The sequence below is a fragment of the Candoia aspera genome, chromosome 3 (genome assembly GCF_035149785.1).
Source record: "Candoia aspera isolate rCanAsp1 chromosome 3, rCanAsp1.hap2, whole genome shotgun sequence".
NCBI lineage: Eukaryota > Metazoa > Chordata > Lepidosauria > Squamata > Boidae > Candoia > Candoia aspera.
This window is the reverse complement of record NC_086155.1, coordinates 170842324-170866080: the sequence shown is the minus strand read 5'-3', so window position 1 is coordinate 170866080 and position 23757 is coordinate 170842324. Positions and strand designations below refer to the sequence as shown.

At 39.2% G+C, this 23757-nt stretch overlaps 1 protein-coding gene across 2 annotated transcripts; it reads left to right on the top strand.

Annotated features, from left to right (window-relative positions):
* Positions 1 to 584: 584 nt before the first annotated feature.
* SDR16C5 (short chain dehydrogenase/reductase family 16C member 5) lies at positions 585 to 21817 on the top strand. Of its 2 annotated transcripts, XM_063299314.1 has the most exons (8): positions 585 to 688; positions 6795 to 6887; positions 7363 to 7704; positions 8596 to 8727; positions 13643 to 13742; positions 16962 to 17106; positions 18590 to 18715; positions 21454 to 21817. In XM_063299314.1, exons 3-8 carry the CDS (start codon positions 7375 to 7377, stop codon positions 21596 to 21598), a joined length of 978 nt encoding a protein of 325 aa, XP_063155384.1. In that variant the 5' UTR covers positions 585 to 688; positions 6795 to 6887; positions 7363 to 7374; the 3' UTR covers positions 21599 to 21817. The 2 variants fall into 2 exon arrangements, with proteins under 2 accessions (XP_063155384.1, XP_063155383.1); XM_063299313.1 differs by lacking the exon at positions 6795 to 6887 and having other exon boundaries at positions 631 to 688.
* Positions 21818 to 23757: the final 1940 nt, after the last annotated feature.

Here is a 23757-nt window from a genome sequence, read left to right as displayed (position 1 = left end):
GGCTGCTCTGGCCCAGGTATCTGCGTTTGCCCGTTTAGTAACGCGCCTCGAAGCCAGGACTTGTGTGCAAAGGTCAGCCGTCGAGCACAGAATGGGCGGGTTTATCACATTTTCAAGGGAGAAATAATACGCGTGGCTCGCTTAAGAGCCGGGAGAGCAAACAATTACTACGCCCAGAGTTTAAAGTGATCTAACTGCAGCAGGGACGCTTCCAGCTGCGCCACGGAGAACGAGAGGATCAAGCGGCACCCAGCATTCTCCCTCTCGAAGGGATGCTAAGTGGTTTAAACGCCACCCACCGCGCTGCTAAGGGGGCGCTCAATTTTCCTGCTTGCTTTCTCTTTCTCGGCAGCGGAGTTGGGATAACTGGGCTGAGCGGAGGCGGAAAAATCCTGCCTGCCCTGCTATCCCGTGAAAGATAAACTACCTTTGTCAGCTAACTGTTCCTTTCCATTGGATTGGCTGGACAGTGAGGGAAGCAAACTGGCCCCAGGAATTGCAGATTAGACTAAATTGGCGCGCGCGCAACAGGTGGGAGGACCGCCTTTGGGCGGATCCTCTTCTGGACGGCCTTCTACGAAGTCGGCGTGGGCCCTGCTGCTCGTGGTGGTCAACTCTTGCCCGCAGTACAGAGGCAGTCTTTTCTCCCTCCAGCTAGGTCTCGAGCCGGAAGGAGTGAAACAGCTGAGTAAGTCCGTGCGCGCGGCCGATAGCGAGCTGGAGAGTTTCTGTGGCATGGTTCTGGGGCGATGGGGATTGTGGTTGCTCCACACTTAGACTAGGACCCGAGAAACACTTGGGACTACAATAGATTTCGCTTGATCTGTGTGTGTATACACGCACACACAAGCGGGGATGGGAGACTGGAATGGTCTTTTGGGCCGCTATCTGCAGGCTGTGCGAGTTCGCGCTGTTGCTCTTCGTGTCACCACTTCCTTTACTCCAAAGTACAGCATTACGTCGCCTGAAATGGTTGGTGACTACGAGAGCTGCTTGTCTTTAGTGAGTGGGAGTTAAGTGAGTTTTCTCCCGTTTTTAAAATGGGTGGGATGCACACGTTCATATGGGCAAGCGAGATATTGTCGAAATTAGTGGGGGCAGTTCTTGAGCAAATCTCGCCTGGGGTAACGCTAGACTTTTTGCCTAATGATATGTTGGGCTGTTTGTTTTATTTAAAAGATGTATATGGTCTCTCCTTTTTACACAGTATAGCACTGGGTGGGTAACAAATTAAACTAATATAATAAATTAAAAATACAAACAATTCCCTGTCCCCAGTTAAAAACCAGCTCCCTCTAACCAGGCACCATAACAACCACACACCAAACTGCACTTGTGTTTAGTATATTGTACTGTTGTGATTCTAGAAAGCTGGATTTATCTGGGAAAAGACAATATTTTGAAACTGGGAAAATAAGCAGTTGTGTGGTCTGGCTACAAAACTGGTTATTGAGCTGAAAAGTAAACAAATATTAGCTTTAGTTTATCTATTGACACTCAGTCTGGAGAGACTAAGTTTCCTTTTTTCTTTTGCAAAAGAAGCCTTATATAGTAAGAATCAGGACCAGTAAAAACTATGTAATATTTCATAATGTTTGATGGATTTTAGATAAGTAGAATTTTTTCAGGAGTTCAGTGGATAACACTGCTGGGTCTTATTTATAAGCAAGGATGCTAATTAAAGTGCTTAATTGCACTGTCTTGAAACAGCCAAAATGACACCTTTCTACGTGGGCATCACCAGATGGAGTACATAGAAATCAAATTGACTATATTATGGCTAAAAGGAAGTGAACGATCTCAATTATAACATCAAAGTCATGGCCAGGGGCTGACTGTGGAACAGATCACAGACTGCTCGTGTGCAAGCTCCAAGTTAAGCTAAAGACGAAGAAAGCCATTTAGTTTCCTTGAAGATGTTCTTAAACATATACCCACCATTTTCAAGGAGAACATCAGTCATTTCTTTGAAGTCCTGAAATTTATTGATAGAGAACTAGAGGCATCATGGAATGAGCTTAAAGAAGTCATTAGTGATGAATGTAAAAAGAATCTGTCAAAAATAAAGAGAAGAAAACAAACTGGATATCAGAACAACCATGGAAATTCCCAAGAAGAGAAGCCAAAGCCAAGAAAGATAACAATCTCAGAAAGGAGCTTAAAGACTTTCAGGGAGCTGTTAGAAGAGATAAGAAGCAGTATTATAACAACTGTAAAGGCATAGAAAATGGTAACAGACATGGAGAAACAAGGAAAGTTTTTCAAAAAATCTCTGAAATCAGAAAGAGGTTTGAGCCTCAAATGGTGTGCTAAAGGATGCTAACAGACATAGTAACCGATTCAAAGGAGACCAAACAAAGATGGAAGAAAAATACTGAAATACTGTACAGTAGAGGTATCAACATCCAAGATACCTTATAAGATATTCCCTACTTACAAAAATCTCTAGTACTAGAAGATGAAGTTAGATCAACATTTCAACCATTGCCAAGTCATAAGGCTACAGGAACTTATGAAATACCCACTGTAATATGGCAAGCAGCAGAAGAAGAATCAGTCAAGGTTCTAACCAAGCTATGCCAGCAAATCTGCAGAATGACACAGTGGCTGACAGAGTGGAAGAGGTGAATCTACATTGCAATACCAAAAAAAAGTGTGCCAACTATTGTACAATATCCTTAATTTCACATACTAGCAGAATAATGCTTAGGATCATCTAATGCAGATTAGAGCCATACATGGGGGGGGGGAGCCAGATGTTCAAGCTGGCTTTAGAAAAAGCCAAGGAACATGAGACATTGTTGCTGATGCATGCTGGATAATTGAGAAAACCAAAGAATACCAAAAAGAAATCACTGTGTTTCATCAATTATAGAAAGGCCTTCAATTGTGTTGGTAAAGTCAAGCTGTGGAATGTGCTCAATGAAATGGGAATCCCAGAACGTCTCATTGTCCTCATGGGAAACTCTGGTCAGAAAGCTACAGTACAGACAGAACATAGTGAAATAGACTGGTTCCAGATTGGCAAAGGAGTGTGACAAGGCTATATCCTCTCCCCTTATTTATTCAATCTATGTGCTCAATATATATTAAGCAAAGCTGGATTGGAAAAACATGAGTGTGGCTTTAAAACTGGAGGAAGAAACATCAGTAACCTGCACTATGCTGATGATACTATCCTAGTAGCCAAAAATACAAAGGATTTGTAAGCTCTAGTAATAAAAGTTAAAGTGAAAAAATGGTGCTAAAATTAGATATAAAGAAGACCCAATTAATAACAGGTACTACAACTAGCCTTAGAATTGGCAACAAAGATATCAAAGTGGTGTATAGTTTCTGCCTTTTAGGATCAACCATCAATAGTAAATGAATTAGCAGTCAAGAAATATGCTCCAGACTAGCACTTCATAGAGCAGCCATGAAGGCCCTGGAAACTATATTCAAATGCCATGATGTGTCTGCACCAACAAAGATCAGAATAGTGTGTAAGCCTTGGTATTCCCTGTGAGACCCTATGAATGCGAAAGTTGGACTTTGAACTTTGGTGTTGGAGAAGACTCCTGGGAATACCATGGCAGCCAAGCAAACAAACTGATGGATTATCAAACAAATCAACCCAGAGTTCTCACCAGAGGCACAAATGACCAGGCTCAAATTATCCTACTTTGGACACATTATGCGAAGACCTAGTTCTCTAGAGAAGGCTATAATGCTGGTAAAGGTGGAAGGAAAGAAGAGGAGGACAGCCAGCAGCAAGGTAGATGGACTTAGTTACAGTGGCGATGAGTGCATTGTTGGAAGACCTGAAAGACTGGGTTAGGGACAGATTGTCATGGAGTGTGTGGTTGCTAGGAGTCAAAAACAACTTGATGGTGCATAATCAAATATAATAAGCTCAACCAGTAGAAGGAAAGCACTATCTTTAAAGGTTTTTTTCAATTTTATAATTTAAAAGCTGGACAGAATGCTTACTGGATTATTGTCTATAGTAAAGAAAAAAAATCTGTAGTTTGTTGTAGGATGGTGATGTTACTATTCTGTATCAGCCAGTTTTATTATTTGGCAGTAATAAGGCAAACATTGAACAGAATTATCTATAGAAGGATGAGAGAGAAATGTGGTAAATCATGGGTAGAAGCAGACTAAGACTATAATCCCTTTTGCTCAGTTTATTCAGCTATCCTACTAAATTCAACAGGACTTAAGCCAGGATACAATAAAGCAATGCTCGACCCATAAGAAAGAATTGTAACAAAAAGTGAGTAACAGGGATGTCTGCAAGGTATGGTATGGTAATGGTATGGTATCTGCAGCAAGACTGTGGCTGTGATGCTGCAATCAAAGTTCTATCTGCTGCAATGCACATAATCAACAGGTGGAGCTTTGACTGCATCATTATGGCACCATCTTGATTTTTTTACCATAACCTGTGAATTATTTATTAATTTATTGCCATTAAGTCAGTGTTGATGAGTCCCTCCAGTTTACCAGTCCCCTGGTAAATAATTCAGCAATGCTGTGACAAAAATCCTGAATAATTCCTAATACCTATTTATGGTTATATGATGGAGCATTTGAAGAGTCGGTTGAAGGGTTAATATGTACAACCGTTATGCATATTCACTGCACTTCAGGAGAATGTGCACGCAAAGTGTCTATGAAGAGGGAATTGCATACTTCCTACCATTTTTGACCGAATACACATGGTTTTTGTAATCTCTGTTCAAAGGTAGATAAACCCATTCTTCATATGTTGCATACTATTTACTGTCAGCTAAAGCCCAACATTTTAAGACAAAATGGATACAATGTTCTAATTTATTTCTCGAACAACAATAGTATCTATTTAATGAAAACTACAAATCACAGGCCTATTTTCACCTTCATAAGAAGTCTAGTTCAGCAGGAAAAGTCAAGACTCATCTGTTAAAACATCTCCCATGCTGAGATTATGTTGCTTTATCAGAATCTAGCAACCCCTAACCAACCACCATTTCTGCTACCCCATCCAATTTGATTGGGGAGGCAGGCATCGCCTATGCTATTCATATTGTGCCAGAATTTCAGATAGTACAGATTTACTGTAATCTAACTACAGAAGATGAGAGACTGGATTCTGCCATTTGGTTAATACATGTTAAGGCCAGTGGCTAGTGGAGATAGCTTCTACCAACAGGACAAATAATTGGATTTCCAAGCAGATCTCTTTGATTTTAGGGATGATTTCATGATAAACCATAAACATACTATTTTTTTTTTATTTGGCAGCAGAGAAAGTATCTGTTCTGAAATTCTTGAGATTTTCTCTGCAGGAATTGGAACTAAAATTTTTCTGATTCTAAAAAAACCAGAGGCAGAGATTTTCTGTATAATACAGGAATATACCAGATTCTGAGTTTATGATGCACTTCTGATTCAAAGAACTTTGTAATCTACTTGGCTAACATATTAAACAGGCAAAAAAAATCACCTTCATAACTGTTCTTTTAAAGGAAGGGTATACCTTCTCAGCTAACACTTCTATGTGTGCCTAAATTAGTTTTCTTCAACCAAATGTTCTGGACCACAGCTCCCAACATTTGACTGGGAACGCTGAGAATTATAGCCAGACGTATTTGGAGAATACCAAGCTGGAGATGATCAGCAATATAGGGACTGTGTTCACATATTATGTTAAGCCATAACGTGGTTTGGTATTGTGATTTAGCATGTTGGTTTACTCAACAGACTATGGTTATATAAACTATGGCTTAGGACAATACAAACCAGATTTAAAAATTGATACTTCTGAGATACTGGCTAACAGATACTGGCTAACAGATACTGAGTATCTGCTGATAAAAATCTTGGCAGTAATAGTCCACCCTCAAGTATATTTTGCTCCTCAGAAGACTGTCTATTCTGTTGGTATCCTTTTATTCTCTGAGGTGGCTTCTGCACCTTTGGGTCATATGAGCATTTTCCTCACTCCCTAACATATACTGCCCAAAATTTCCATTTTTGCTTTTGTTAAGACTATTTTATGTTTCACTCCAATCTGTCTATAAGTCTAATGTTTATAGTGCCCTTCTTTGGCTGCAGCTACAGATTTGAACATTGAGATGCTCAAGGAAACACTGCAGAGTCTTTGTTAACTTACCAAGACTTTATTAATTACAACTGCTTAAGCATTTCACGCATACACGCATATCTACTTGCCCTGCTACACAATTGACCAGGCAACACATGAAGGTTGGGGAAGATAGAAGCACTGCATAAATGGTAGTTACATGCACAAACTGTATGTTCTTCCAACCACTCTCATCTTCCTTTTCATCCTATGCCAGCTACATTGCATCAGGTTTCCATCATGTATTACCTCAGCTGAATTTAATTTAGGCTGCGAGTCAAATGTGATTCTCTGGATAACAGTTAACTTTCTAATCTCTAGTTGCTCTCCTCTGGTCCTTGTCTGCTTTCCAAGTTGATTGTTTAATCTCTTCAGCTTGCTTACTCGTGCACATTTATGCATTTTTCTCTAGGATCAGATTTTGGTCATTCTGCTCCATCTATACTTCCCAACATTTTTACTTTTTGTAACACCTCTACTTTCAAGGTTTAGTCCTTTACCTTCTAAATTCTATAACTCATTCAAAGGTATTTGAAATTCTGTACATTGTATGATAGACATGCCAATACTGTATGATATAGTGCTTATGCTGCAAATTGTTTTCTTTTTAATACAGCACCCTTTTTCCCCAGACAGTGATTATTTGGAGTGACTTACATATTTTCTTTCTGACCTTCCTTAATAGTTTTTAAATGGAGGAGAGGGGAATCAATATTTGACCAAGTGGTAGAATCGGAAGTAACCAAGAAAGCCAATAAAAAGAGAGAGGCAGAGAATGGTAAGTAGTGGACAATTTGGAAGTGAACAATTACAATATTTTTTATAACTTTGTTTTTCAATGATACACTATAGTTTCAAAATTATTTTCTGTGTCACAAGCTAAAGTACATATAATAACTACATAGGTATCACCAAGAAATCATGTTGAGTTTTGAACTCTCTAATAAATTTATCAGAACTTGCAAGCATGTTCCATATTGTTTAATCCCTCTGTGCCCAGTTTCAAGATTTTGAAAATGTCAAAACAGTCAAAAACTATTCAAAGCACTTGGTTGCTTTAGTTTCCATCATTACACTGCCCACAAGAATGATACCTGCCTTTTTCTTAGCACTGATCAGCCCTATCAGTTTTGGCCTGCTCTTCTTGATGGTCCCAGGGAGCGGGGAGGAATTGGATCCTAGCTGAGAGAGGGTGAAAACATGACACAAATGGCTGGCAATGGATTTAATTGGTCTTTCAATTTATTCAACAGGGAGTCTGAAAAATGGTCTCCAAATTGAATTTCTTCCTGGAAACGCTCCAAGTAATTTTGCTGTGCATCTATTATCTGCTGGAGTTTTTCTTATCATTTCTCTTTGCACGGAAGAAAAACATTGCTGGTGAAATAGTGCTTATAACTGGAGCTGGAAGTGGAATGGGAAGGCTGATGGCTTTAAAATTTGCTCGACTTGGAGCCATTTTAGTTCTTTGGGATGTTAACCTAGAAGGAAACAAAGAAACCGCTAGGTTAGCACGTAAAATTGGGGCTGTGAGAGTACACGACTACATTTGTGATTGCAGCAAAAGGCAAGAAGTCTATCAAGTGGCAGCTCAGGTAACTCTATATTCCTATAGGCTTTGTACTACCTAAAATATTTTGTTTAACCATCAAACATTAGTTACATCTGTAACAGCGGCTTCCGGAAGTCACTGGAATCATATATCGCGCTAAGCTATGGTTCACTGAATAAGCCATAACTGGAGTCACACAGCATGTTAGGCAATAAACTATGGCTTATAAACCACAATGGCTGGGTTCATACAACATGCTTAATCAAAATCAAGGCAATCATGTTACAGGTTTGCATGTGTGAACCCAGTTGTAAGAGTGCATAATATGTGGTCCTCCAGATGTTGTACCACAGGTCCCAGCAGCCCTAGGCAGCGTGACCAGTAGTGAAATACTCTGGTGGCTAAAATTCAGAAATACCTGAGTGCTGTATGTTGTATTCCAATTACTTGCATGTATATGACACCATTATCAGTTTAATACTACCTCTGCTCTTGGCTTTATTCAGATAACAGTTGTCTTCATGGAGACATCTGGGATTGCATTTTTGGACCTTTTCCATGTGCACCCTAATTCTTAGTGATGCCAGTGAAGCCCCTGGGTTTACTACAGATCTTTAATGCTGATTGACAAATTGGGGTGGGAATGAAGGTGAAATTTAAAACAAAAAAAAATGTTTTTTCTTACAACCGCCCCCAATGTCTTCTCTTCCTTGAAATTTTAAGGAAGTCTACCTTGCTGAACAGTGAAGTGTGAGTATAACAGATGGAATAAGCAGATTGAACCTGCGCTTCAAGTAGTGACTCATGGTTTGTTTAACATAAACACTCATGAAGATCTCTTTATATGCATATTTTTGGTAGCTGTACTTTCTTTTGAATTATGTAGATTTACTAAAATTTGTTTTAACTTGGGCCTGCTCTGTGGCTGTTCTAGGTGAAAAAGGAAGTTGGTGATGTTAGTATCCTTATTAATAATGCTGGCATCATAACAGGAAAGATGTTTTTGGACACCCCAGATATGCTTCTGGAGAAGAGTATTCAAGTGAACACAATGGCACACTTTTGGGTAACAGATTTTTTTATAAATTCTGAAAGTATATGTGAAGTTGCATTGGTTTTTTTCTTAGTAAAAATGGCCTGACGATACAGATAGTCCTCGACTTATGGCGGCAGTTGGGACCAGAATTTCCATTGCTAAGCGATGTCGTAAACCACGACTGCATCACTTAGCAATGGCAATCCCTGCAGTCGCAGTCGCTGTTGTTAGCCAAATCCCACAGTCATTAGTGAGGCAACTTCTTGCCAGCATCCCACAACCAAAGTCAGTGGGGAGGCCAGCAGGAAGCTGCAAGTCCTAGGCTGGTGGGCAGGTAAGTGGTTGCTGCCGGATTGGGGAGGGAGTGAGAGGGTGCACAAGAGGTGCAGCAAGGGTCAGGGAGGGGGTGCACAAGGGGCATGGCATGGATCAGGAGGGTGTGGTACAGGTTGGGGGTGTGCAAGGTGTGGTGAGGGTGCACGAGTGCCTGGCACAAAGTATGAATATAAGTTGTTTATGAGAGTGCCAGCAAAGTAATTTTGGTTCAGGTGGCAAGTCTTAGTATTATACTTATCACTACTGTGTTTTAAACAGCAAAAACCACAAATTAAACTCTGTTCCTAATGAGAACAATCGGTCAAACAGAAAAGTATAACATTACCTCGGAGGAGTGAATCCCCTCTAAAGCCAGAAGACCATAACGTTCCTCCTTAGCAGCATTGCCACTTTCTGGATACTGGTGTTTTGGAGGAAGGGACGTAAATGTGGTTATTCCTACCTTTTTCATCTTGTTCAGCCTTAACATGGCAATACTAACTAGGAAAGGTGCAAGTATCCACCCCTGCCTATTCATTTACACAGCAGAGAGCTCACTGAGATAGCACTTGCGCAAGACTCAGTACCCACCATCATGCCATTAAGGAAAAGTACAGAAAATTGGGAGGATAACCTCCTATGACAGCCTCCTTGGGTATTGTACCACCCAGAAAGAAAGTAGACAAGAACAGCATAAAGTCAGCTTTTGAGACCCTCCAAGTGGGCACACCATATGTGGCCTCCGGGCTAAGATTTACCTTCTTTTCAAACTTTCCCCTCACCTGGAAATGATGGAGTCATAGGAGAAGACATTGCTGGAGAACTCCTGGCTGGAAAGTCCCTTATCTTTCCTCATCATCTGCTGACCAACCGGAGAAATGATTTGATAGTAGAATATCTTATCTCACTAGCTTCTGATCAACTGATTTTTTTTCCCGATTAAAAGTGGCAGTGTTTAACCATGCTTTTTTAAAAACGTGTTTAGTTTAAGTTGTAATTTGATGTTTTGAGTAAAACAACAGTGGAAGAGTCTGTAGACTAAACTACTTTGAGACCTTTTCTTGTAATTGCAAGCCAAAGGTCAGACTTGACTAAAAGATTCAAATTATAATACTTCAAACTGTTAGTAAGTTATTTCACATTAAAGTACCCCAGAACAAAGAGCACTAAGTTTACAATGAAAATCAATTCAGGCAAGATTCCCTTTTACTGACAATTTTCTAGCACAGTTATGGTAGAACTTTTAAATCATTAGCATACAGGTTTTCTACCATTTGATCCTTTTGAGCATAACTGGATCAAATTGGCGGGTGGTACAATGATATTTATTACTAAGAAAAAAGTATTTTTTAAAAGGCAAATAGATGTGTCTGGAAAGTAAAGGCATATTTTTGAACCTACAATTTTCTGTCCATACAAAAGCAAATTAATTTTCCATAGCATGTTAAAAAAAAACCCCATTAAATTCTCTCATAGAAAAGAAAACCATGTTCTTCCTATCCTGCAGACAGTTATAAACATATTTCCTGTAGGGCACTGAGTCAACAATGTGCCTCATTCCCAATCCCTTTCAAGATGGTGAAAAAAAATCGATAATTTATATGACATATATATATGCATGAATGCACTCATTCATGACAAAAACGATGATCATCTTGGAGGATAATCATCACTGAACTCCTAGACACTAGCAAAATGCACTTTGCATTTTATCGACCATTCTGTTCCTTGCCACCAGAAAATTATTAGTTTTTTGGGACAAACATTGGCTCTTGTTTCTTGAAAGACTTTACAAGTAGAAAAACATTACATTTTTGATATTCATGAACAAGAAATGAAAACAGGTATTAATGATTGAAATCCATGTTGTCCCCACATTTTAGATTTTGTATCTAAAGGCTGAGATTTTTAAGAATGTAAGCAAAGTATGCTGATAACCAAAATACATGGGCTATGCATGGGTAATGTTTTGATTGCTTAGTTAGGGATGATAATGCTCTCCATATAAAATATGCATGGAAGTAGTGAGAGATAAAATCAGAACTTTTTCAGTTATTAATTTATTGAGAAATAATTTAAAAACGAACAGATTCCAAGAAAGATGATAGGGGCAAGAGAGACCACATGAGCATGATTGTAAGAAGGGCATAATTATAAATCATATTTTTCATAAGCAGTTTCCAAAGCGCTGCATAGCATTGTCCCCAGCCCCCAGTCAGTGTCCACTCTTAACACCACACCGTATATTTCTATCCTACTGAAGAAGCTATAAGAATTGCATAAAGGCTCTTCAGGAGATGATTCAATATTTTCAAAGCAGTCATGCTAATATGGGGGATCATGTTCTTTCACAAAAAGGCTACATGGTGATATCTAAGAAGTATGAATACTTTAATGAGCCCCTTACCATTTTCAGACCATGGAAAACAGGAGTGGACAATCTGCAGAGTGCTAGTAGCCCATACCCCCTGATCAACAAAAAAATATTTTTAGCAATGTGTTTCTCCACTTTTTAAAACAATTTAAGCTATAAAATTTTCTCTAAAACACGTCCCTTCTTAAGCGTTGTTCACTCCACTATTGCCCACTTCTAATGTAGACCATTTTGGTATTCATTCTTAGCTTTTGGGCTGCTATAAAAGAAGCTAGAACTATTTTAGTTGTGAGCATGTGACAGAAAGCTGGAGAAATTTTGCTTTAGTGGAACAAATTGGAGATTTGGGTGAACTTACTTAAAATGGACAGGATATTATATGACCTGATTATTGGCCATGTTGATAGGAGATATGAGACAGTATCCAACAAAATCTGGAAAGAAAAAAGACCCCATATCTGAAAGGCCACAAATTGTTTAAATAGATAAGGTGTTGATTCTGGGTAAGACCTGCATATACACACAATCATCTATTGCTGTTGGCAATCACAGGTTCAACCCTACAGATTTTTAAAAGCATTTCAGTCATGCTTCTCTAGGCATATTATTTGTCTAGAAACAACAAAAACTAAAGTTTTGACTTCTGTCTCTGTGGCATAGATCTGAAAAAAGTGGGTTTGTTTGTGCCTTTGATTTCAGTCTTGATGGACATACTTAACGACAGCATGGCGATAAGTCCATGCAGTTTTAATGTCTGCATTTTTGCTATTTATGCCCCCTAGTGGTCTATCAAAGAAAGAAAAGACTCATAGATGTGGCTAGTCCATATACTAATAAATGCTGAGCATAACACAGTAAAGTACTGTTGAACTTCTGAAATTGAGCTAGATTAGCTGTATTAGCATAAACAAAGAACTTCAGATTTTATTAGGGTATTACCATGCAAAAGGTTAAACCTCTTGCATAATTTTGTCACTCGGGCCTGATGAGAAGATGTATTGCAAAATAAGCTAACATATTTATTGAACCAGCAATGATATCAGTTTAATCCAACACTGTTAATAAAATGGTGTATACATATTATATTAAACTCCAACATTGACAAATAGCACAACTAAAAACTAAAACCATTGCTTAACATACACACCCCTAGTGAAATTTAAGACACGCAGACTTTTAAAAATGGCTTACAATTATGTTTGTTATACAAATTAACTAGATTAACTAAATTGGGTTGATTGTAGGAATACAGAAAATGGTAAATTTGCCAATCGGTGGTATACTCTCATAATGATTATCAGCTATTTACATATTTGAAAAAACATTTATTTCCCCTAAACGTATTCTAGTGACATACATTCCATCCTAACCATTCTTGATAAAATTGGAAACCTAATCTGGAACTGAATAATTATACCAGGAGTGTGGCTGCAGGAAAATAGAGCACGTTGCCTTGTAGTATAGTACTTGGTGCTTTACCTAAATAAATGTGTTTTCAGTAAATACTAGCCCTGCAAATATTTTTATTATTTATTTAAATTTGTTATAGTCCTGAGGCATCCCACAATTGAGAGGCTATGGGTATAGTCTCTCCCCGCCCCGCTTCTCCAACACCAACTGAGACTGTCTTCTGAGGAAGGAGGTGAATCAGTGTAACACAGTGCCTCCCACTTCCAACCCCACAGCCAGTCCAGAAGGATACCATGGTCAGGGAGTGATCAAGGAGCCCAAGGATGGATGCGCCACCCCATCATGGCTCCACCAAAGGTCATCAACAAGCACAACCAACCCTGTCTCCATACTATATTCTGATCTGAAATCCAGCTGAAACAAGTCCAGATAATCTGTTTTCTCCAAGATCCTGTCCAACTACATTTTCCATAACATTCCCCAAAAAGGGAAGATTGGAGACTGGATGATAATTGTCCAGAAAGGAGGGGTCCAGCAATGATCTATTGAGGTGCGAGCATACCCCTGCCTCCTTCAAGGCTGGCAGGACCAACCTCCTTCTCAAAGAGGCTGATATCACTACATGGGCCCATCCTTGGTCACCTCCCAGGTGTCCTTAACCCAGAAGGGATTAGAATCCAACAAATGGCTAAACTAAAAGATTGGAGGACCTTTCAGAAGCTATGAAATGATGTTGTACCTATCTGATGAGGTCATTGATGCGGTGAAATTTTAAAAACGCTTTCTTCACTTACTTTTCATATGTTCATATGTTAAAATTCATCTGTTTTTTCTTCTTCTCCATAGACTATCAAAGCATTTGTTCCAGCCATGGTAGCCTCTAATCGTGGACATGTGGTGACTATTTCAAGTGCAGCTGGCTTTAATGGAGTCAACAAAATGGCTGGTTAGTATATGGCAAAAGTGCTGCAGAACAGCCTAAAAAGTACTTTTAATCTTAATACATGGTTAAATTAAAAGACTTAATTTGACAATTCAGTTAATACAAAGAGGTAGCAACTATGAAGCTACAAGTCAAAGTTCCCTTTTGAGCAAGAAGCAACAGATTGCAGTAGCAAACACATCTATATGTAAATTAGTAAAAATGTAGTGTATAAACCACATGGTTTCTCAGATAAACTTCCATAGATTTATATGCCAGATTTTTATTCCATTCACTTTAGTTCCTTGAGGTTTATAGGCCCAAAAATAATAATATAGTAGTAATATGAGGCATTGATCTAAACAATATTTCTCTTCTTCAGAAAGCTTAATATTAATTTATTTCTCACATTTCTTCACTGCCCATCTCACCAAGCAACTCTGAGGGATTTACAATGCAATTAAAATAACAGATTAAAATTATAAAAAGTACATAAAAATATAAATATAAAACATAAAATCCTGGATGGACAAACAATCTCAATAAAATTCCTTGGGGCCACATCATGGTGCCAATCACCCCCATGATTGACTCTCCCCGCTTCCACCCCAAGCAAGGTGGCAAAGCCAGGTTTTCACTCCCTTTCAGAAGGCCAGGAGAGTGAGGGCCTGCCTCACCTCTGGGGGTAACGTGTTCCACAGGGCAGGGGACACAGCAGAGAAGGCCCTCTTCCTGGACCCTGCCAATCAACAATCTCTCATGGACAGGGTCTGTAACATGTCCTCTCTGCCTGACCGGGTAGGACAAGTTGATGTAATAGGGGTGAAGTGGTCCCTCAGGTAACCTGGACCCATGCCATGTAGGGCTTTAAAGGTGATAACCAACACCTTGAATTGGACCCGGAAACAAACTGGAACCCAATGCAGCTTGTGGAGCAAAGGTGTTATATGCGCCATTCTTGGGGCTCCTAAAACTGCTCACACAGCCACATTCTGAACCAGCTGTAGCTTCTGGATGCTCTTCAAGGGTAGCCCCATGTAGAGCACATTGCAATAGTCTACACAAGAGATGACTAGGGCATGAGTGACCAGAGTTCTTCCCAATCCAGAAGGGGGCATAAGTGGCACACAACACGGAATTGGGCAAAGGCCCTCCTGGCCACAGCTGCCACCTGCTCTTCAAGCAGGAGTCGTGAGTCCAGGAGAACCCCCAGATTACGCACCGGATCTGTCTGGGGCAGTGCAACCCCATCCAGAACCAAAGATGGTAAGTTCCCAGATGCCAAGGAGCCCCTAACCCACAGCCATTCCATCTAACTAGGGTTCAGCTGAAGCCTGTTGTTCCCCATCCAGACCTCTACACCCTCTAGGCACCAAGAGAGGGTGGTCATAGCATCACTTAAGTCACCCAGGATGGAGTTGTATAATTGGGTATCATCACCATATTGATGATACCTCATTCTGTGGCAACAGATAATCTCACCCAGCGGTTTCATGTAGATGTTAAAAAGGAGTAGAGAGAGTACCAAACCCTGCAGCACCCTGTGAAGGGGGGGCCACAGGCCAGATCTCACTTCTTATCAACACCAATTGGGACCAGCCCTGGAGGAAGGAGGTAAACCAGCGCAAAACCGCACCACCCACCCCCAGCTCCCTGGCCGACCCAAAAGGATACCATGATTGATGGTATCGAAAGCCACTGAAAGGTCAAGAAAAGCAAGGTCCATCAGTTGCCGGGGGCAGACAAGTTGAATGTGTCCTGCCTCCCTTCAGAGGGGGGCAGCATAGGAGAATCTCAAGGCCACCAGGTCATTATCTGACCATGACAATGGGGACAGATTTAACTCTCCCTTCAGATCACATTGCCACTGCTCTGACAAGAAAACCAAGTCTGCTGTGAGGCCACTGTACTGAGTCAGGTCCTGAATAACCTGGGACAGGCCCATGGCTGCCATGGTGGCCATGAACTCCCAAGCCGCCTCTGAGGCACACCTCAGGGATGGCAGGTTGAAGTCCCCCAGAACCGTAAGCCTGGGGAACTCAACCGCCAACCTCGAGATGGCCTCCAGCAGCTTAGGCAGGGAGGCTGATACAATAGCAACAATCCCAACTGTTCTTGGGAACCCAACTTCAGGAACAAGGTCTCATAAGCTGCCACTTGTGGAGCAGCGCCCCTGAAGGCCACCAGAGATTCCCGGATGACAACAGCCACCCATCCTCCCCTGCCCTGGGATCTCGGCTGATGCTATACCATAAACCCACTGGGCTGCCCTAAGGGTTCGCTGCACCGCTCAGTTGCCATGCTGTGCTTCTGCTGCTCTGGGGGATCCCACTGGGCCCCCTCCAGGGGGCTCCGTGCTAGGTCCATTGGGCTGCCCCAAGGGTTTACTGAGCCACCCAGTTGCCACGCTGCGCCTCCTGGCTTCGCCACGCTGCCCAGCTGCCATGCCATGCCTCGCCTCTACTTTTCCGGGGTGCTCCACGTGGACCTGACATGCTGACCATGGGGGCTGGGACACCCCCAGACATCTTCCCCAAGACCACCACCCGGTAAGGTGGTGAGGAGTCTTCAGGCACCTAACAGCCATTCCCCTTAACCCGGCAGCTGGTGTCAGCTCCCAGTCGCCATCTTTTGCAGACAGGACGTCTTTTCAGGGTCTATTCCCTAATAAATTTTGGCTCTGAAAAAGAAAAAATGGACAAAAATATAAAATGAAGGGTAACCAAATTTATAGAAGTATTTGAAATTTTTGAAAAAGGTCAATGTCCTTCAAATAATTGAATTAAATACAGTGAATATGATGGCTGCCCATGTTTTTAATAATTACTCCTTCTGTCACATTTCATTGGTAGTATTTGGAAGACCTGTCTAGGGGCTACCTCAAGTTTTTTGGGTGTAACACACTTTATCATAACTGTGAGACAATAGTTTTGATTAAGTGTTGCTATTAAGAGTAATATACACAGTGATTAAGGAAGTTGCATTTTTAACACATCTAGAGTGTTCAGTTTGAGAAAGGGTAAGAAAAGACTTCCCTGCGGCTCAAAATTCCCAGCCTCCTTTTAACAGCAGTGTTGTAAACATGGGAAATAGTCCTCTGAAGAATACAAACAAAAATGGCCAATTACCTGTGACTTTTATTCAGTTAGTTAGTGATGCTTATGTGTGACATCCAAAATACTTTGCATAGGAAGAATATTCTGCTTTATGCACATGCTAATCTGTTTCCTTCTCACTTTTCAGATTACTGTACAAGTAAATTTGCAGTTCTGGGTTTGGCTGAGTCTCTAGCTTTAGAGATGTTGGCAATGAAAAGGAATGGTATTAAATCCACAATTGTCTGTCCATATATAGTGAACACTGGAATGTTTGATGGCTGTGAAACAAAGTGAGTTGTTTGCATTTTATATTTATATGGCCTTAAATAATTACATAAAAGAATTAGGGATGACAGGTTTAACTATAACAGAACTTGCTCTTGTACAGCCTTTTGCAACCTTAGTACCCCTCATATGTATGGATTTCCCTACCAGAAGCCATTGAGATTTCTAGAATTGGAGTTCGCACATCTGGAAGACTGCTGTTATATGTTGAAGTCACATACAAGGAAGTACGTTCTTTTGGAGAACCTCCTTCTGGTCATGAGGTCCTGCTCCCGATACCTACAGGAATGTATATAGGAGTGCCCTTATGCGCTGGTTCTGTTTCAGCCACTGTGTCCTTTTCCCAAAAGAAAAACCAACAAGAGAAAATGCTTTGTTAGAGCATCGGCATGTTTAACTGCGAATCATGCAGGAAGGGATTATTTTCTCCATGAAGAAGATTGTGGTAACTGACTCAGTGGACAAATCAGATCCCATCTCTTCGTTGAGAAATTTGAAAGAAAAATTCATAAGGTATCAGGGTTAACTTATGAGATTACCTTTGAAGGAATCTTCAAAGTGCCACTGCTTTATCTAGCCTACCAGATCATTCAGCAGAGAAAACGTGGCCTTTTTGCTTCATTGTGTTGCTTATCCTCTGTTAGCTAGTGATTCCACAGAACATACATAAAATGCTTGAGCCATGCCTGTGATGGTTTTGGATGGTGATGTTTCTGTACTATTTAGCAACAGGTTTTCTACTGGAATATAAAGCAATTTGGTCAACAAAAGAAATGTCACATTTGCAATGTTAGATGTGCTTTTCTGAATGCTTATTAATGGAGTATTTACAAATTAGTCAAAATTAAGAAAGCTACCTATAAAAAGTTGAAACTTTGTCCTAACTGGGAAAATAAAGAGTTCAGATTCTGGCAAAACAGGATGATAAGCCAAATGAGAAAATACTATTACAATATACATACAAATATCTATTTCAGAAGTGAGATCTTACTGGACTAAGATACCAGATTTAAAATAAATTATTGACAAAGGTTGAGAAATTAAACTGGGGTAATGATCTGTATAAGTCATCATTGCTTGAAAATCTTTTATAGAGAAGGCATCTGAAGAACTGAGTCAAATACAGATAGCAAGATTACTGAAGATGAAACATGAAAATTTAATAAATGTTGATTGTCCAAAGAATCTCCCCATTGTTAAATATGCAATTGTTGATTCTCTAACCAAAATAACATTTTGCTCTAGAATACTATTTATTGTAAAATACTAAATGTGAACATATCTCTATTACATATACACACAAAAGAAAAAGGGCACAAGCAAGAGAAGGTATTGGGGGTTATGGACAGAGAGCACACGTGTTCATTAGTTTGGTTGGTGCTGGTTCCAAGCATATTGATGGATCGCTTTGTTTAAGCTTCAATTACTGTCATTACAGAGGAGATTCACAAAAAGGTAATTCAGACTGGTGTTCTTTTAATCTATCAGGTGGCCTTATTTGCTGCCCATTATAGATCCAGAATATGCTGTTGAAAGAATTGTGTCTGGGATACTCCGAAATGAACGGTATATCTTCATACCACGAAGTCTATACCTCTTTAATGTAATCAAAAGGTAAGAATATTCTGCCTAGAGCTAATTGAAGATATGTGTGTCAAGAAAGGAGCATTAAAGAACAAAGACAGGTGACAGTATAGAGAAATACCTAAATTGTGTGTTCTGTTGAAAGTGTTCTTATAGACCTATGTAAATTAGACAAAACCTTATCTAGGTTAATTTGATTCGGGAAATTGATCCAATCCAATTTAATAATTTAAATCAAAATTCAGAAAATTGTTCCTGTATTCAGATGTTCAAACAGAGCTGTCAAATCAGGTTGATCTGATTCAGAGTTTTGAATCAGTTCAGGAAAAGCAGGTTCTTACATAAAATCAAATCTGTTTGAAGGCATTTAATTGATTTGATCAAATCTTCGAATTGAATTTTCACTGAGCCCTAATAATTGTATTGGTGACTACATGGGAATTAGAGAACATATATTCTGTCATTCATAAACATATATTTACTATTACAGTACTGAAGATAAAATTAAATTCAGTATTTGAAATAGAAGCCATTCAGTCTAAAAATACTTTTTTAGTAGCAGAAAAACAAGACTAGCTTTTAAAAAGTTCTTAAAATAATTCCTTTAAAAGTCTCTCCTAAGTGCCAGAGAGAAAGATAAAAGAAGGTCCCAGGCTAGCCTATCTAGGGCCACACCAAGATTTCTCTTTTAAAGCAGAGACACTGAAGTTAATCTTCAGGTCCATATAAAAATACAGAAAAGGTGATAGATTAACCTATAGTTAAAAAAAATGGGAAATCTGTGTCATATATACTACCATCAAATGGCACAAAGAAGGAAGGAACATGGTGAGTGAAGACTGTATCTCAATTGTAGCACAGTGGTACTGTTAGGGGAAGACATGGCAAAGAACATGTGTCAGGCAGAGCATCAAATTCCTGGTCTGTGTATTCCTTGGGAAGAAGATTCCTTCCCTTTAATTTGAAGTGGTGCCCACCAATCTTAGTTTTGAAAGGGGCAGGGGGAGGCTTTGTCACATATCCCTGAGTAGCTCTGCCTATTGTTACATACTAAGGTCAGGCATCAGTGTTCTCTTCTGTTTTTGTTGTTTTAAAGAAAGAACACTGAATTTCATATGCCACCTATCAGCACTTAAATAGGGCAGAGCAGTTGTTCAGAAAATTGGAATGTGTAACAGCGGGGGCACCAATAGTGGGCATATCTGGACTTCTGAGAGCATACAGGGAATTCCCTTATGAAAGGGTCTCCAGAAACCTACCCATTCAAAAGAGACTGCTGTGGGAGGTGTATCCAGCTATGAAACTCTGATTTACAAAGTGCTGTCTCCCTCTCTTTAAGCTTCAGTCTCTCTCCCTGCAGAATTCACCATGCTACTTACATTTATCTTTGCCATTTTGGGTGGCAGATATAAGCTCTCATTTGCAGCATTCATTTCCCTTTTTTTTTTTTAACCTGTTCAGTCGTGACTGATTCTCAGACTGCCTAGACAAATCCCTGCAGTTTTCTTGGCAAGGTTTTTCAGAAGTGGTTTGCCATGGCCTCCTTCCAAGGGCTGAGACAGCATGACTGGCACAAGATCACCCAGCCAGCTTTCATGCCTAAGGCGGGACTAGAACTCACACTCTCCTGGTCTCTAGCCTGATGCCTTAACCACTACACCAGACAGGCTCTCGTTTTCTTTTACCTGTAATATAAAAATGATGGGCTCAGAGCCGTATTTGTAAATGAATATTTCATTGGAAATAGATGCTTTGCTTTGCAGGATATTATCGTCCCCTTTTAACTGATTTTTTTAATTTAAAAAACTAGGAGGCATCAAAAGCTAGTTTTGACATTAATCCAGAGAAGTGTTATTACGTATCAGTGTACTTTTATTCATGGATCAAAATAGAGGAAAGAGTGGTTAGATGGTTTTATATACTCTGCATTGCAACATCTCAAAGCAAATTGGGATAGCCAGATGACATAGCCTGCCAGTATCCAAATTTCTGTGTTTCATCAATAGCAGATCAAAGACTGTTTAGGATGCATAAGACGGGTTTGCATACTGTATGTCTGTGCCCACAGCTGAGTATAGACATCTTTCCCAAAGGGCATTCAATTGGTTCTCTTTACTTATTCCCTGTCAACTGTTTAACTTTATTGAAAGGGGCTTTTTATTACAGGTAGTCCCCAACTTACGACCACAATAGGGACCAGAATTTCCTTTGTAAGTAGTTGTGGTCGTAAGTCGAGTCACCACATGACTGGACCCAATTGTATGACCATTTTATGTTACGTGAATCATGGGTTGTTAAATAAATCACTGTGGTCATTAAGTGAATACAGCTTCCCCAATGGGTGTTTTTTGCAGGAAAACGGCAAAAAAGTCATAAAATGTGATCGTGTGACTGCGGGATGCTGCAGCCGGTCATAAATGCGAGCCAGTTGCCAAGCTCCCAAAATGCGATTGTGTGACTGCTGGGGGGTGGTGGTGCAACGTTTTGCGATGCTTGGAAGTGCTTTACAGGCCGTAAAGCATCCATTCCAAGGCCATCGTAACTTAAACAAATGGTCACTTCTACATTATTTGCTGCCACCGTTTTAGTTTTCTGCTATGGTGTCAAATTTAATTTTTATACTGTTTATTTTGCATTTGATCTTAATGTTTAGCTTCTTAAAGAATAATGTATTTTAGAGGAAAACTGGGATAACACTAATGTGGCAAAACAGATAGTATCTCAAAGCTTAACACAGAGGGGTTTGTGTTTTTCTGTCTTCTTTTTAGCATGCTTCCTGCAAAAATAGTTGATGTCCTTTATGACTATTTTGGAATTTTACAAGTTATGAATAGATTCAAAGGTCGGACAACGAAGACTGAAGATTACAAATATCAGACAAAAGCAATAAAACCTCCAAGTTCCCTTGACTGATTGTAAATTGAGAAGCTGGTATTTAGAACTTCCACTTTCATTATGTTGTTGCAAAAGGGTACACTTAAAACAACAAATCTGGAAGGGCTTACTAACAAAAAGTGAAATACTGAAAGCAGAGATTGAATAATTTTAACTACACCTGTTTTTAGAATTGCTGAAATATAACTTGAAGGTGATGCTTTATTTCAATAAAGTTACTGAGTTTTAAGGAACAAATTACCTTTTTGTGGACTGTTATCTTTCTAACTTTACCATTTATAAAACAAGTAAAATAATAAAGTGCTTTTCCTAAGGTATTAAAGACAAAAATTTATCGAAAGTTCTGTGTTTTTACAGTAATAGTGAAAGTGAGAACATTTGAACAGAGCATTTAATGGAACTGTTTTCCATCTGCTTTATTCTGCTCTATTGGAAAGCACCTTGTGACTTAGCTCGTACACTGTGCTAAGCTATTGTTTATTTAACCAAATTGGCTAAACTATAACTGGTGGATTTTACAAGCACACTAAACCACAATTGCTAGGTTCATGCAAGCTAAGCAGTCTGTATTAATTGCTTAGTGCAGATACCTTGTTTTGGAAGCATCCCTGCAAGGTACAGTGAATTTCATGACATAAGAACTTGAGCAGGTGGCCAATATGAATCAAATAATCTTTTACCAATTTACATACTGGTTAATTTAAGAACTTCTGAAATCTATGTGCTTAAAAAGAGCACAATGAAAAATAACAGCTGAACATTACATCTATCTTGAAACAATAGAAATATAAGTTTTCTTTTTATTTTTTGCTAAACAACTAAAAATGCAAATACAACATTAAAGAAGTATCATAACCTGAAAAGGGGCAAGTTATAAAAAGAACTTCAAAAATATCATATTGCTTGTCATCTTCTTTGTCCCCTCATTTAAAAACAAAAACATTTTATAGGTGAATGTTCAACTTTCAGATTTCAGCAAATTGGAATTGTCACATGATGTTAACCAGTTTGGCATTCAATGAATATTTACTAAGATTCTGGCTTAATGAAATATATTGTTCTCTATTCTAATCCTTAATCAGTGGATGAAATTTATAATGGACTGGATATGCAGACCTTATCCAGACTAAGGAAATAACAGTTGATTGTATGACTAGGTTCTAACAGAATTCAGTTATTTGCAGATAAATTCAGTCTAGAAAAGCATAGTAGTTAAGATTTACTTGAGAACAAATGAGATCTAGATCCAAGTCTATTCTCAGCTGTGGAATCTCACTAGGTAACTTAGTTGACTTGCTCGAGGAAAGATAAGGTACAAATCTAACAAAATAAAACAAATTTTGCAGCAATGTTTCGACTGTTTTGTAAAGTTACATTTTGCAATGTTTTCTTCTAAAATGGCACTGTAAACGTGACCTGAAGTAAAATGGCGTCACTTCAGCTTAAACTTTCACATAGTGACAGCACAGAAAACAAACCAAGGCAAAACAAAGTATTAAATGGATTCAATTTCAGAAATACTTTTTTCCACCTTGCAGAAGGCTCCTGGAGGTAGTGGAGCCATTTACATTTTTAAGCATCTCTAGTTTACTAAATGCATGTTACTACTCAGAGAACAAAAATCTAAACTCGTTTAATGAGAAGCATGTGATTGGCAATAAAAGGAAGTATTATTCCAGCTTCAGGAACCAGGAAATGATGGAAGAATCAGAAGAATGCATATATATTCAGAAGTCTAATGCTGAACTTTATATTCCAGAATGTTTCTTAATCTCTTTTACTTCTGAAGCTTGCTAGGAAATAAGAGCTACCAACACTTACAAATAATTTTCAGTAATTTGATAATGATTTTACCTTGCTACTATACTCTAAAAATGGAACTTCAACACTCATGGATTGAGAAATGACTATTAGATATTTGAATGTATAAAATTAAAATACCCAAGTAGAAAAATACAACAGCAGTTACATTTTCAGGACAGGCCCACTCTACAACAAAAAAGAGTGTTGCCACCCAGGATAGCAGTCATCAAGCTAAGTAAAAAATAGTCTCTTTTGTTAAACTCAATTCCAGTTGACTTACGTAAGCACTGGATGGAATTTTCCTGGCAGAAATATAGAAGTGGCCACTTTGGGGGGATTCTATTTATCTTGCCAGTCTACAGTCTACAGCTCTG